Source organism: Selaginella moellendorffii, unplaced genomic scaffold (assembly GCF_000143415.4).
Source record: "Selaginella moellendorffii unplaced genomic scaffold, v1.0 SELMOscaffold_50, whole genome shotgun sequence".
Lineage (NCBI taxonomy): Eukaryota > Viridiplantae > Streptophyta > Lycopodiopsida > Selaginellales > Selaginellaceae > Selaginella > Selaginella moellendorffii.
The window spans coordinates 1,128,224-1,142,848 of NW_003314311.1; the positions used below are offsets into that span (position 1 = coordinate 1,128,224).

The window sequence follows — 14,625 nt, forward strand, 5'->3', positions numbered from 1 at the left end:
TGGAGGCTTGGTGTGCTTGGCTGCTTGTGCCTGCGGGGAGTGTAACCGAACCTTAATTCCAGTCTAACCCGGGGAGGGGGATTCGGAGAGATTTGGGAATCCGTAGATGGATGGCTAACACTTCGTTGCTCATGCAGTGAGTAGCTAAAACCAAGTAGGACCAAGTAGGAGCTGGTACCATAGGCGAGAACCTTGGCGAGGGACCTTAGCACAAGCCAAGGCAGTGTTGGTCGAATAGACGAGGTAAGCTGGCAAATTGGAAAGGAAAAATTTGTGGCTTACACACTGCTGTGGCGCTATGCATTTCGCCAGGGATCACCAACGATGTCATCGGAGTTCTCAACGTCTTTTTATGCTAGCACTTGTCCCGATCTCCCTCAAATCGTGAGAAGTGTGATTCGCTTTGAATTTTCCAATGACATTTTGAGTTTTCAACTGTGGAGTGATAAATATGTTAAAGGCTATATTATCATATAATTTCCCCTTTTTCAATTGGTTGGTGAAATTTTTTTTGCTACCTTGGAGTAGGAAAATATATGGTGCTTGCTTCACTTAGATTAGGATTAACTTGTTGTAGTTAGTGATGAAGCACAAGTGAAAAATCATGAGAAGGAAATAAGTGGGAGATTATTTTAAGCCTAGATAAAAAATTTGATGATTTACAAATGAAAAAAGTCTATATTAATGGGAACAATAGTATATAGTTGGTTAATTAGGATGTGATTATAGGATGAGATTTAGATAACTATCATTATAGATCCTTGAGATAAATAGCTATTAAATTTATTTTTATTAAATAATTACCTTTTCTCCAGTTGACTTAAATAAAATATGTTACATTTGGGTAGGATGGGTTTAATTCCTAAGAAAGTGGCACATTCACAAAAATGAAGAAACCGAAGTGGCATAATATTTATATATAGGAGAAAAAATATTAAAAAAAACGAGAGGCACATCACAATTATAAGAAAAAGGTACAACATTCCATGCATAAGGAACTTAAGAGAAGGCGGCAAAGAGTATTGTGCCACGCCATTCATGCTAGACAAGCAATGGGGATGCGGACAAAAACTTGGTTTCATCTCACGGGCGGAAAACCTTCGACCTCTCCAAGTTTTCCCTGTCAAACTCATGCTGAAGAGAAACATAAAATGGAAAAAAAATATTAAAAAAAGAGAAAAGAAGATAAGAAAAAGTCACCAAAAAGAGAAAAAATATTAAAAAAAGGAGGAGGAAGACTTTTAAAGAGGATGAAAAATATTAAAAACGAAGGAGAGAGGAAAAGGTCTATGGCAGAGGAGACAAGAAAACATAGTAGAGTGGGGAAATATAATATAGTCAAAAGTTCAATAGATGCTAGCTGTAATTGAATTTTGTTATTTCCAATCCAACAGAGGAGAAGACAAAAGAGAAAAATTGTATAAATAGACTTCATTTGCGACGGGTGGAAGAAAATTTTTACTGATCAAAATGCAGCGATTCAAACTTCAAGCTCCAGTCGCCTTTGCCGCATTACTACTAGTGCTAGCACTGCTGCGGCACTATGTATTTCACCAAGGATCACAAATAATGTCATCAGAGCTCTCAACTTCTTTCTATGTTAGCACTTGTCCCGATCTCCCTCAGATCGTGAGAAGTGTGATTCACTCTGAATTTTCCAACAACAGTCGATCTGCTGCATCAATCCTCAAGCTCCACTTCCAAGATTGCTTCGCTGGAGTAAGTTAGAAATTAAAATAGCGTTGCTCATTAATGGCTGCCAGGGCTGCGACGGATCGCTGCTCCTCCAGCGAGGAGATGGGCGCTCCGCCAAGGGACTCAAAACCATCAACAACGTCAAGCGCGCCGTGGAGACTTCATGCCCGGCAACAGTATCGTGCGCGGACATTCTTGCGCTGAGCGCCCGTGAATCCGTCATAGCCGTGAGTGAGAATCTCCATCGCGGCTTGAGTTGATCATTCTCTTTCGACTTTGCAGCTGGGCGGCCCTTCATGGACAGTAGAATTTGGCCGACGGGACAGTCCCGCGACCGTCGCCACCGCAATGGAGGCCATTCCCAGCCCAAACCTCACCGCAACGCAGCTCATCGAGCGCTTCCAAAGGCGGGGTCTTTCCAAGCGTGATCTCGTAGCGCTTTCAGGAGGCCACTCCATCGGCCAGGCCCAGTGCTCTGCATTTAGCGCACGCCTCTTCAATGGAACCCCAGGAGATAGCATCGATCGGGCCTTCAAATCTCGACTCGAGAAGAATTGCCCTCCAACAGCCCCAGACAGATTGACCAATTTGGATCCATCCCCCACCACCTTCGACAACTTGTACTTTCGAGCTCTCCTGGCCAATCAGTCGCTCCTCTTTTCAGACCAGCAGCTCTTGCAGAGTGATCTGGTGGGCTTTGTCAAGGAGTTTGCGGCCAATCAGCAGACGTTCTTTACCGCGTTCGCCGCTGGCATGATCAAAATGGGCAAGCTCTCGCCAATCACAGGAGGGCATGGTGAAATTCGATCCTCGTGCTAGTTTTTTTCCTATACATGTAAATCTATTCCTCACATAAAAATATACACCACAGCCTTGACTAGAGAAAGGAATGTTGGCATATCCCGTAGCTTGATGATGGTGGTGGAAATTTTCTCGTCCTGCTAAATCACTCTGGTGAGAGATTCCATTCTTCCCAATCAAGATCCCCCTTAAGCTCGGCCACTTGGCCAATGAGCCAAGATTTTCGCCGCGAGCCAGGGCACGTCATCGCAGCCGCATCGGCGAAATTTCAATTCCCACGGTTAGGAATCTTCAACTCCCTGCGAATAACGAAACCGAAGCTTTGACAATGGCGAAGAAAGAGGCTGCACTCTTAAACCCTAACGTTAATATATATAAACCTTAGGTTTTAGACGTATTGCCACGCAATGGCGAATATTCACTGGCATATACTTGCTTGCTGTGGAGAAAATTTTGTGCTGCCTAAGGCGCTGCGATCGGTAGGAGTGATGCGCTTGGGCGCTCGGTGTCGTCATGTTTGAGGCTCATGTGAGTGATCGATCGCTAGTTTGGGGATTGGAGAGATGGATTGCATTTGGCGGACTGGATTGAGCTCGCGATTTTCTCCATTTCTTGTTTCTGCAGGTCTTGTATCTTCTTCGCAGATACCTGGGCCAGTATGTGCGGGGTCTCTCAGCGGAGGCGCTCCAGATCAGTGTGTGGAAAGGTGAGAGCTAGATCTTTTGCTCGGGGGGTGTTGAAATTTTGGTGTTTTTTGGACAGGCGATGTAGTGCTCAAGGACTTGCAGCTCAAGGCTGAAGCACTGAATGCTCTGAGGCTTCCTCTCACTGTCAAAGCTGGATTCCTTGGGTCTGTCACGTTGAAGGCAAGGCATTGATCAAGAAAAGTGTACCTTTGATTCTTATGCTTTCGTTTTTCTTAGATTCCTTGGAACAAGCTTGGAAGAGATCCGGTGATTGTACTTCTCGACCGGGTTTTTGTTTTGGCGGAGCCTGTTGAAGATGAACAGCTTTTCAAGGTAAGATTTGGTTTTTAGCTTCAAGCGTTACGGAAACTTTCGTGAAATGCGGTTGCAGAACGAGAACATGGAAGCCTGGCTTGACGCTAAGCGGAGCCAGATTGAGGTTAGTACATACTTGCCTGTCAAGTTTATTCTCAAACGCTTTTTGTGTCTTAAGGAGCTGGAGATGGCATTGCTTGATGCGAAGGCAGGAAGATCCGGTGATGATGCGGTATGTGCCGCAAAATGCTGTTTGAGGTTTCGTGTTAAATTTTCTGTTTTTTGCAGTTGCCGGAAAGTAAGTCCTGGTTAGGCTCGCTCGTTGCGACGATCATTGGCAATCTTAAAGTCTCCGTGACTAATCTTCATATTCGTTACGAAGACACCCTCAGGTCGCGTTCATCTCTATCAAGTTAAATGCTGGTACTGATACTGGCTTCATTTTTCCGCAACCCCTCCCATCCATTTTGTTTTGGCGTTACTTTAGCCAAACTTGCCGCTGTGACCATCGACGAGAATGATGTAGAAACCTTCGTAACTAGCGGAGCTCTTGACAAGCTTCACAAGGTATTTTGATCAATTTTGTAACGTGTACTTCAGTTTCTTTTTTCCTGCTTGCTGTGCAGTCGCTCCAGCTGGATAGTTTTTCTATCTACCATGACTCGGATACTGGGCCGTGGACCCTGGAGAAACGGTGGGATGAGATGACATCCAAAGAATGGAGCGAGGTTTGTGTTTTCTTCAATGAAAACAGCATTTTACATTATTATGGTTTCAGATGTTTGAACTGAGCATTAAAGGGAAAATACAACACAAGTACCTGCTTCATCCGGTTGCTGGCCTGATGAAGTATCACCGGTGTGGAAAGAGAGAGAAAAGGGATTCTAAAACACCTTTTCAGAAGGCTTCTCTCGTTTTGGATCAAGTGTCTATTGCTGTGTCTGAGGTTGGTTTCTCTAAATGCTACACTTGGGTTAACTTTCATTCTGTTTTAGGATCAATATCGGGATGGTATTCAACTGTTGGAGGGTGTTTCACGGTACAGGATACGAATGGAGTTCTCTCTCTTCAGACCTATGATACCCGTGTTGGTAGATGCTAAGGCATGGTGGCGCTATGCTGGTCGTGCAGTAACGCAGCAGCAGAGAAAGTCAAGGTTCGTTTTGATATTTAACCGAGTATGCTAAAGCAAATTTTTGCAGGTGTAACTTCTCTTGGGAAAATCTGTCTCGAGCATCAGGATTACGAAAGAAATATGTGGATCTTTATGTTAGCGGGCTCCAGCAGGGCAAGTTTGACAATTTTGAAATAAGGCAAATCGACCGGGAGCTAGACGTAGAAGTTAATCTACTTTGGAGGTCGGTAGTTTGTGTATGCTTTCTGTTAGTTGATGGAGAAGTGGTGGCTGCAGAATGCTTGCCCATGCAAAAGTTGAGACGGCAAAGTTAAAAGAGGCAGCCGCGGCCCGGGAAAAGTCCAGGAAAAGCACCTGGTGGCCATTTGGCGGGTATTGTGGCATATGTTTTCATTTGTTTTACATTAATCGCTTGCTATGCAGGAGCGGCGCTGGTCCAAGGGCCTCAGTTGCCCAAGGCCCTGAAACGGAAGCGGCCCCAGCGCAACTTACAAAGGAAGAATGGAATAAGATTAACGAGCTTCTAAGCTATCAACCGGGGCAAGACTATCCGCTGCTTTCTACTCAAGAGCCACAGAACATGCTGCAAACAATGCTCGACGTGACCATAAAACAGAGCTTGGCGTGCATAAAAGACAGCACCGATTTGGTCATATTATGTGGGACTTTCTCCAATTTAAACGTTTCTCTCAAGCTGTTCCCGAAAACGTTCTTCTGCGACACTAAGTTGACGTACTATGGCCTTTCATCTCCAGAGGGGCCTCTCGTTTCGGTAAGCTGAATGGAATTTGCATGTCTTAAGATGATAATATCTGTCTGGTTTGACAGAGCGTGAGTAGAGAGGGAAGAGCACAAGCGTTGGATTTGACGTTTGTGTATGTTCCTTTCGAAGAACATTTGGATTGGAAGCTGTCTGTCACGATGTCATCATGCTATGTGACGGTAACGTTTTGTGTTGAAAGAGTTCATCCCAGCTTACATAATGCGTGCAGGTTTGGAGATCCAGTTTTGACAGGGTCATGCACTTTATGAAATCTGGCCAAGCTATGAGCCCGACAGTGGCTTTGGAAACTGCTGTCGCTTTGCAGGTATGAGGCTCCGTAGCAAAAATATATGTTACTCATTTCACAGTGCATGCATGCCAGACAAAGCTAGAAGAGGTAACGAGGCGTGCTCAAGAACGGATACTATCTCAACTAGAGAAACAGAGAAGGTATTCAAAAGTTTATGCTACTCTTTTTGGCTTGACTTTTTCTTGCATGCAGGTTCTCTATAGATATTGATCTTGACGCTCCAAAAGTCTTAATTCCTGCACTCAAAGATGAAGGAATTGGAAAGAAAAGCCAATTGTTGGTAGACTTGGGACATTTTAATCTTCGAACACTGGTACGTGCATAAGATGCATCTAAAACTTACAACATCCTTCTTCAGGGGAATGACGACGTTGAGTTCCTGAAACGAAGTCGCTACACTAAACTTCATGTATCTGGACGGGATATATCGGCTTTTCTTTGTTGATGGTGATTTCGAATGGGCTCACTTTCCTGCGCTGGCCACAGATGCTTGTGACAACGCATATTTAATCTTTCCTGTACTTGACCGTTGTGGGATGTCGATTATGCTACATATGGTGATGCTAGTTACGACATAGTTTGTGGCTATTGACTTTATGTTCCAGGCTCAATATGAAGATTTGAATTGGCCTTCAACATGCGTTGCAATTGAAGTTCCTCGCCTTGGTATCCATTTTTCTCCTACAAGATACCTTAGGCTGCTCTATCTTCTGCACGCTCTGGAGTCGGCTGACCGGTCCAGCTCCCAGCCGAACGCTTTATCTTGGCAACCATCAGAGGCAGCTGGAGATGCACGAGTGCTTAAATTGTTACTTTCCTCGCCCATCAGCGTCTAAGCATCACTCATTCTGCAGGGAATTGGTAATATTACTGCAGAATGGCAGCCTTGTTGGATTGCGTTGGCAGGGCCATACCTGTACGTTCTAGAGGCAGAAGACTCAAAGAACAGCCCACATCAATGCATGAGCTACTCCTCAAAGGACAGGAGGAAAGCCTCCTCTACCCTGGAAATCCCAAGCTTTTGGAGAAGATCACACTCTAGAGTCTCTACTGCAATGAAAGGCCCATGACATACTGGAAACTCTCACTTAAGCATCTTGCACTGGAGATTTCCCTTGTGGCCGGAGATGAATGCGGTGATGTTGTGATGTTGTGAGGTTTATTTATGATGCACTTGCACTGGACACACTTCTTCCAGTAAGATCTGAACCACATCACGTACTCTAGTCTAGATTCATATGCTTTTTGTTGAAAAATGAACAAGGTTATGAGTAAGTGATTTGCTAGTCATTATTGATCAAAGTGATTTTGGAAAGATGCTTTGAATGTGGAGTAGTTAACTATGTTTGCCTCCAAAAGAGTGTTTTTTCCATGTTGTTTGGCCAATGAGTGATTGCAAAAAGTTGTAAAGCTTGTGCCAATGCTATTTGATGGACAATATTGTTCAAAGTGAGTGATATATGTTTTGGCAAAGATGTCACCATTGCTAAAGAAGTGTGCCTTGCTATAGAATATGGATGTGCATGGGGAGAACCATCAATGGTAGACTCTTTCACTCAGTATCTATGGTAAACAATGCTTCTTTCTTGCTAGAAAGAGCATTTTGGTAATCTAGCTTGCATAGGTATCAAAACATCCCTATACCCTATGCATTATATGAAAGATTATTGGCTGCCATCTCTGCCTGAAATGAGTTTGAACTAGCATAATAAAGTGTCTAATATGTAGCAAATGCCAAGTCATAGAAAGATGTTAAAGAATTTTAATTTGTGTCAGAATAAAATGTCCAAAATGGGATAGTTCCAAATAAATAAGTATACTACTGTGGATTTCCCCTAACCAAGATTGTTGTCCTTTTGCAAATCCCAATTCCTCATAAAGAAAAGAGAAATTTAGCTATAAAATTGAAGAAAGATATGAAAGATATCATGAAAGAATATAGATATAGGATATCACCTAAAAACAGTGGAAAAAAAAAAAACAAAGAAAACAAGCTATAACTTTTAAAATGTTTCAAAGTGAATATGAAATTTGATATAGACTCATTAAAAAAGCTTATACTTAAACAAAGAGAATGAGATTAAAACGATGGAGCTAAAACACCAAAATGCCTGTAGAAAACTGATTTAAACTTTAAATTTATAACTCATGTAATTATGAGATAAGATTTAGATATATTATTATTATGAATCTTTGGAACCTTGAGGATCCATTTGGACAATTTCCTTGTTTTAACACACACATTTTGAGTTTTCAACTGTGGAGTGATAAATATGTTAAAGGCTATATTATCAAATAATTTCCCCTTTTTCAATTTGTTGGTGAAATTTTTTTTGCTACCTTGGAGTAGGAAAATATATGGTGCTTGCTTCACTTAGATTAGGATTAACTTGTTGTAGTTAGTGATGAAGCACAAGTGAAAACTCATGAGAGGGAAATAAGTGGGAGATTATTTTAAGCCTAGATAAAAAATTTGATGATTTACAAATGAAAAAAGTCTATATTAATGGGAACAATAGTATATAGTTGGTTAATTAGGATGTGATTATAGGATGAGATTTAGATAACTATCATTATAGATCCTTGAGATAAAATAGCTATTAAATTTATTTTTATTAAATAATTACCTTTTCTCCAGTTGACTTAAATAAAATATGTTACATTTGGTTAGGATGGGTTCAATTCCTAAGAAAGTGGCACATTCACAAAATGAGGAAACCGAAGTGGCATAATATTTATATATAGGAGAAAAAATATTTAAAAAAACGAGGGGCACATCACAATTATAAGGAAGGGGTACAACATTCAGAAAGAAGAGAAACATAAAATGGAAAAAAAATATTAAAAAAAGAGAAAAGAAGATAAGAAAAAGTCACCAAAAAGAGAAAAAATATTAAAAAAAGGAGGAGGAAGACTTTTAAAGAGGATAAAAAATATTAAAAACGAAGGAGAGAGGAAAAGGTCTATGGCAGAGGAGACAAGAAAAACATAATAGAGTGGGGAAATATAATATAGTTGAATGTTCAATAGGTGCTAGCTGTCATTAAATTTCATTATTTCTAATCTAATAGAGGAGAGGACAAAAGAGAAAAATTGTATAAATAGACTTCATTTGCGAGGGTGGAAGAAAATTTTTACTAATCAAAATGTAGCAATTCAAACTTCAGGCTCCAGTCGCCTTTGATGCATTACTGCTGGTGCTAGCACTGTGTAAGGAACCGATTCCCTAAGATGTCGTAGGCTAAAGGATCCCCGAAAGCATGACTGAAATGACAAAGAGTTTATCGGATGGGACCGAGTCGAAGATTGAGTCCAAGACCGACTCTGAGACCGAGTCGAGATAGAGTCCGGGATCGAGTCCGAGACCGAATCAGAGACCGAGTTCGAGACCGAGTTCGAGACAGAGTCCGAGATCCAAATCGGGTCTGAGACCAAGTCCGAGGTTGAGTCCAAAGTCGAGTCCGAGATCGGGTCCGAGATCGAGTCTGAAATCGAGTCCGAGACCGAGTCCGAAGTCAGGTCCGAGATCGAGTCTGAGATTGATTCTGAGACTAAGTCCAAATACTAATACAGCTCAAGGGGTGAAAGCCCAAAGCATGCATCTCCCAGGGGGGGGGGGGGGGGGGCTGCAAGGGGTTCCAAAAGTATAGTAGGGATAGTGAGGTCTAGGAACCAGTCTTGAAGGAACTCTCCAATGGGGCTTCCAAACCGACTTGAGGTTGAGACTAGGGCCGAGGGGCCTTGGGTGGGAGTGAGCATGGGCTTGAGTGGTGCCGGAGGGGCCACCTAGGGAAGTGCTCAAGAGCAGCTCCCACTCCCGAAAGGGAAACCGACTGCAGTGCTCCCGGCTCATGTGGAGTGGTGCCCCACTTGAGTACCTTGTGGCTCATTGGTCCTCGCCCTTCCTAGGGGCTTGGGCCTTCCCTTCGGGATGGAAGTGCGGGGGTAGAGGTACCCATACCGGGCCGTTAGGCCACGGTGTTTCTCCCTGACGTCCCGAAGCAAGTGCTGCACCCAAGGCTTGGGATTTAGAGGGTCCCATGATCAAGTCTTGTGGTACCAAGGGGTGTTAGGAATCTGGAGGCTTGGTGTGCTTGGCTGCTTGTGCCTGCGGGGAGTGTAACCGAACCTTAAGTCCAGTCTAACCCGGGGAGGGGGATTCGGAGAGATTTGGGAATCCGTAGATGGATGGCTAACACTTCGTTGCTCGTGTAGTGAGTAGCTAAAACCAAGTAGGACCAAGTAGGAGCTGGTACCATAGGCGAGAACCTTGGCGAGGGACCTTAGCACAAGCCAAGGCAGTGTTGGTCGGATAGACGAGGTAAGCTGGCAAATTGGAAAGGAAAAATTTGTGGCTTACAATTTGGTATCGAAGCATTTTTCTCAGTTCTAGCGAAGGATAGAGGTGGATTGCTGGGAGATGGCAAAGGCAGGGCGTAAGCGAACCTAGGCGGAGATAGAACCTCCGCCAAAGCTAGAGCCTCCGGTCGAACAAGAGGCTATGGATGAGGAATCCTTGCATGAGGAGGACTCCAGTGAGGAAACATCCAAACAGGAGTCCGGTGGCGAGGTTCGGTCGTCCAAGGCTCGATTGGACGTTCTAGAAGGACAATTGGCACAGACCAATGCCCTGCTAGAGACTCTCGTACACAAGCTAAATTGTGACGAGAAGCGGAAGAAAAAGCGAAAGACTGCGGATGCTGGCAGCGCAGAAGGTGTGGACCCTTCGGCAGGGACTAAGGCAAAACCAGACAAGGTCGAACAGACCGAAGTGGAATCAATCCCTCAGGCAGTTCCCAAGTACAAACCAAAGCCCCCACCGGTCTTCAAGGGAGTGAACGACTATAAGGTGGTGGAGGATTGGTTTTATGATATGGAGAACTACTTCTGAGCGTTGCGATTACCGAGCTCGGAGAAGGTCCCATATGCAAAACCATACTTGGCAGATAATGCCAAGTCTTGGTGGAGAACGACAAAGGCCAACGAAGGACCGGTGGCCACTTGGGAAATGATGAAGGCGAGGATTCGCGCAACTTACGTTCCTCCGAATGCTACTCTGCATCTAAGGGACGAGCTGAGTAGGCTGAAGCAGACCAGAACCATTCAGGAGTATGTGAATAGGTTTATGGCAAAGAGGATACTTGTCATGGACATAAGGGATATGGATGTGTTCCATGCCTTCATATCAGGTTTGCAAACCTGGGCTCGCGATGAAGTGATGCGATGGAACCCGACCAACTACAAGGAAGCGTTGGATGCGGCCATCAAGGTGCATTTCAACGATAACCTGCGAAAGGGGAACACGACGGGGTCAAGATGCACGTTTAGCAAAGGGGCCAAACCAAGGGGAACGTTTAGCAGAGGGAAATTCAAGAAGAGTTTTTCTAAGAATGAGTCTTCGGGGTTCCGGAAAGGCAAATCTGGTGGCCAGCGAGCGAGTACGTGGGGGAGTCAAGCGAAAAGAGACAAACCCACAGATAAGAAGGTCAAGTCATATAGCAGCGTGGGAAACAACGTATGCTACAACTGCGGTGAAGCGGAACACTTTTCGAGGGAATGTCCCTACCCGAAAAAGGCCAGAGCCAATATGGCCATCAAGTCGGGTGAAGTCCAAATTAAGATATGTGATCCAGTCCCTAACTCAAAGTTACTCATTACACGAGCAACTTTGGTAGAGAGTCGTTCGCGACATCTACTAGCCCTCCGAGGGAAGCTCGGAGGTAGCTTTGTTAAGATCCTTATTGACACGGATGCTTCGGATAATTTTGTGGCTGCAGACATAGTCCGGCAAGCCGGACTAATGGCGTAGCGGCTAGGCGAACCAAGGACTATAGAGTTTGTTCAAGGTAGCCAAAGCACCGATGAGGTACTTCGACAAGCGAGAGTCGAAGTAGGGACATGGAAAGTGGACATGGATTTCACTGTGTTGGACATGGTGGGATTTGACGTGATCTTCGGAATGGACTGGTTCAATCGGTTCGTGGTAGCCCTGCATGGACGAGGTAGAAACCTTGTGGTACTGGCGAATGCCCAAGGAAGAAGATCTAGGGTGGAGGCCTAGGATCTAAAGGTAGGGCAAAGCAAGGCCAAAGAATCCTGCTTAAACTTGGTGTCCACGAGAGGGCAACTCACTAAAGGAACTAAGGCAGCATTTTTGTGCTTACTCTCGGTGAAGAGTGACAAAAAGACAGGAACGGAAGAAGTACCTTTAGTGATCCAACGGGTGTTGGACCAATTCCAGGATACCATGCCGGAGGAGTTACCGGCGGGGTTGCCCCCCACACGATCGATAGAACATAAGATTGAGCTGGTCGAGGGTGTTGAGGCAGTGGTTCGTCCCCCCTATCCTTTGAATGAGAAAGAACTCGAGGAGCTCAAGCGCCAACTAGAGGAGTTGGTGGACAAAGGGTATGTTAGGTTGAGCAAGTCGCTGTATGGGGTGCCAGTGTTATTTGTGAAAAAGAAAGATGGATCTATGTGCATGTGCATAGACTACCGATTGCTCAACAAGTATACAAAGAAGAACAAGTACCCTTTGCCCAGGATTGAGGACCTGTTTGATAGGTTGGGAAAGGCAAAATACTTCTCGAGAATTGACCTGAGGTCAGGATACTACCAAATCAGGGTAGCAGAGGAAGATGTCGAGAAGACAACCTGTCGAACTAGGTATGGGAGCTTTGAGTTTCTGGTCATGCCCTTTGGGCTGTGCAATGCGCCGGCAACGTTTTTGGCATTGATGAACCATATCTTTGTACCCTATCTGGATCACTTCGTGGTCGTCTATATTGACGACATCCTAATCTATAGCGAGATGCTAGAGGAGCATGCCGAACACTTGGCGAAGGTATTTGAGAAACTAAGGGAACACAAATTGTATGCTAAAGAGAGCAAATGTGACTTTGCTCAACAAGAGGTAAAGTTTCTTGGGCATGTGGTGGGCCAGGACGGGCTCAAGGTGGACCCAGAGAAGGTCCAAGCGATCCAGGAATGGGAGCGACCATCAAATATACATAAGTTGAGGGCGTTCTTAGGGCTATGCAACTACTATCGAAAGTTTATCAGACACTATTCGAGAGTAGCCCTGCCCTTAACGGACCAAATGGGAAAAGGGAAGATGGTATGGACAGCGGAATGTGAGGCGGCATTCGTCCACCTTAAAGGGAAGTTGAGGAAGGCTCCCATGTTGGCATTACCAAACTTTGGTAAGGACTTTGAGGTAGAAACGGATGCTTCGGACTTTGCGTTGGGTGCAGTTTTGAAGCAAGACAACTATCCAATAGCGTTCTTCTCGAAGAAGTTGGACAAGGCTCAACGGAAGTGGCCTGCCCACGAGAAGGAATTGTTTGTGGTGGTCAAGGCGCTCAAGGATTGGCAACACTACCTTGGGAGACACTTCAAGGTTTACACGGACAATGTGGCAACGAAACACTTCTTGTCACAGCCCGACCTGAGAGGGAAACAAGGTCGGTAGGCCAATGCCTTGGCCGAGTTTGATTGCGAGATTCTGTACAAGCATGGGAAGAGCAACATCGTGGCGGATGCGCTAAGTCGAAAAGCGAGCTTGAGGTTGGCGATATCCAACGCAACAGCAACCTTCTGGGACGAGGTGCAGACAGCATATGAGAACGATGGTCTAGCACAAGAAGTGTTGCTGAGGAATCTAGAAGCACGGGAAGCTCACCAGAGAGGTGAGCTGCCAACGGAAGAAAAAATGGGCTATGCGGAACGCAACGGACTCATCTATTACAAGCAAAGGAGGGTGTATGTTCTAGAAGGGGAACTAAGGAAGGTAGCCTTAGAAGAGTGTCATAACGAACCTCTTGCGGGACACGGCGGAGTGCCTAAGACGATGGGCTTACTCAAGAGGAAGTACCATTGGCCAGATATGGCTAAAGATGTCCAAGACTATGTAAAGACATGTCCAACATGTCAGCAGGTCAAAGCCGTGACTAAGGCTAGTGGGGGCTTGTTGCAAAACATCCCAATTCCAGATCATCCGTGGAAATGTCTTACGATGGACTTCATCACGAGACTTCCCCCAAGCGAGGGGTTTGATGCGATATTCGTGGTGGTGGACCGATTTTCGAAAATGGCACATTTCATACCCACCATAACGGAAGTGGATGCGGAAGGTGTGGTGAAGCTGTTTTTCGAACAAGTGGTTCGAGTGCGGGGAAGGCCGGAAGAGATCATCTCAGACCGAGATAAGATCTTCACTAGTAGGTTCTGGAGGACTCTCCTAGAACAGTATCGCACCAAGTTGAAATTCAGCACAGCCTATCACCCACAGACAGGTATGGGGTATTAAATCAAGTTGGTTGGCACTAACACTTCTTGATAGACGGACAAACGGAAAGGGTGAATAGGCAGCTGGAGGATTATTTGCGATGCTATGTCTCAGGAGACCACACCGATTGGGTAAGTCATTTGGGACTTGCGGAAATGTGTTATAACAACTCACCATATTCGAGTATCGGGGTGAGTCCATGGGAAGTCATCAATGGGCGAGCTATTGAAGGTCTTGTGGAGCTCGGTGTGGCCGAGTACCATGGAGAGTTACTCGCAGTGGAGGCATTCATGGCGGAAAGACTCAGCATTTGGAATCTAGTGAGGGATTCCTTGGAATGGGCTCAACAAAGGCAAACCAAATACGTGAGCCAGAAGCGTCAAGATGTAGAGTTCCAAGCTGGGGAAAAGGTGTGGCTGAACACCAAGAACCTCAGGCTACCAAGTGGGATCAGCCGAAAGTTGACCCAAAGGTAAAAATGCATGTATTCCTGTAAATGAATTGATTTTGAGTTCTTTAAGCAGGTTCGCGGGGCCTTACGAGATCGAGACACGAATCGGTAAAGTGGCTTACCGACTCCGACTTCCTCGAGAGATGGGGAAGATGCACCCAGTGTTCCGCGTGAACTTACTC

General features: G+C 45.0%; 2 protein-coding genes across 3 annotated transcripts; both read left to right on the forward strand.

Moving 5' to 3' along the window:
• The first annotated feature begins 2,043 nt into the window (after positions 1 to 2,043).
• LOC9648279 (peroxidase 4) lies at positions 2,044 to 2,566 on the forward strand. Its single transcript, XM_024686689.1, has one exon. The coding sequence runs from the start codon at positions 2,044 to 2,046 to the stop codon at positions 2,512 to 2,514; it is 471 nt and encodes a 156-aa protein (XP_024542457.1). The 3' UTR covers positions 2,515 to 2,566.
• Positions 2,567 to 3,900: 1,334 nt separating this feature from the next.
• Positions 3,901 to 6,786, forward strand: LOC9648280 (putative vacuolar protein sorting-associated protein 13A). 2 transcript variants are annotated; one of them, XR_002993783.1, is made up of 13 exons: positions 3,901 to 4,064; positions 4,124 to 4,225; positions 4,276 to 4,443; positions 4,493 to 4,653; positions 4,700 to 4,855; positions 4,909 to 5,004; positions 5,056 to 5,404; positions 5,461 to 5,574; positions 5,625 to 5,720; positions 5,778 to 5,845; positions 5,898 to 6,018; positions 6,064 to 6,262; positions 6,311 to 6,786. XR_002993783.1 is itself a non-coding variant. In XM_024686765.1 (12 exons), the coding sequence occupies exons 1-12, from the start codon at positions 3,915 to 3,917 to the stop codon at positions 6,148 to 6,150; spliced, it is 1,668 nt and encodes a 555-aa protein (XP_024542533.1). In that variant the 5' UTR covers positions 3,901 to 3,914; the 3' UTR covers positions 6,151 to 6,716. The 2 variants fall into 2 exon arrangements, 1 of the variants encoding a protein (XP_024542533.1); XM_024686765.1 differs by having other exon boundaries at positions 6,064 to 6,716.
• The last annotated feature ends 7,839 nt before the right edge of the window (positions 6,787 to 14,625 follow it).

What these genes read in the sequence shown, in the direction of transcription:
- LOC9648279 (XM_024686689.1), top strand. Translation starts at nt 2,044, where the DNA reads ATGGAGGCCATTCCCAGCCCAAACCTCACCGCAACGCAGCTCATCGAG.
- LOC9648280 (XM_024686765.1), top strand. Translation starts at nt 3,915, where the DNA reads ATGCTGGTACTGATACTGGCTTCATTTTTCCGCAACCCCTCCCATCCA. An exon ending in CAGAGGGGCCTCTCGTTTCG is followed by an intron (nt 5,405 to 5,460) that starts GTAAGCTGAATG and finishes CTGGTTTGACAG; the next exon opens with AGCGTGAGTAGAGAGGGAAG. An exon ending in AAACTGCTGTCGCTTTGCAG is followed by an intron (nt 5,721 to 5,777) that starts GTATGAGGCTCC and finishes CATGCATGCCAG; the next exon opens with ACAAAGCTAGAAGAGGTAAC.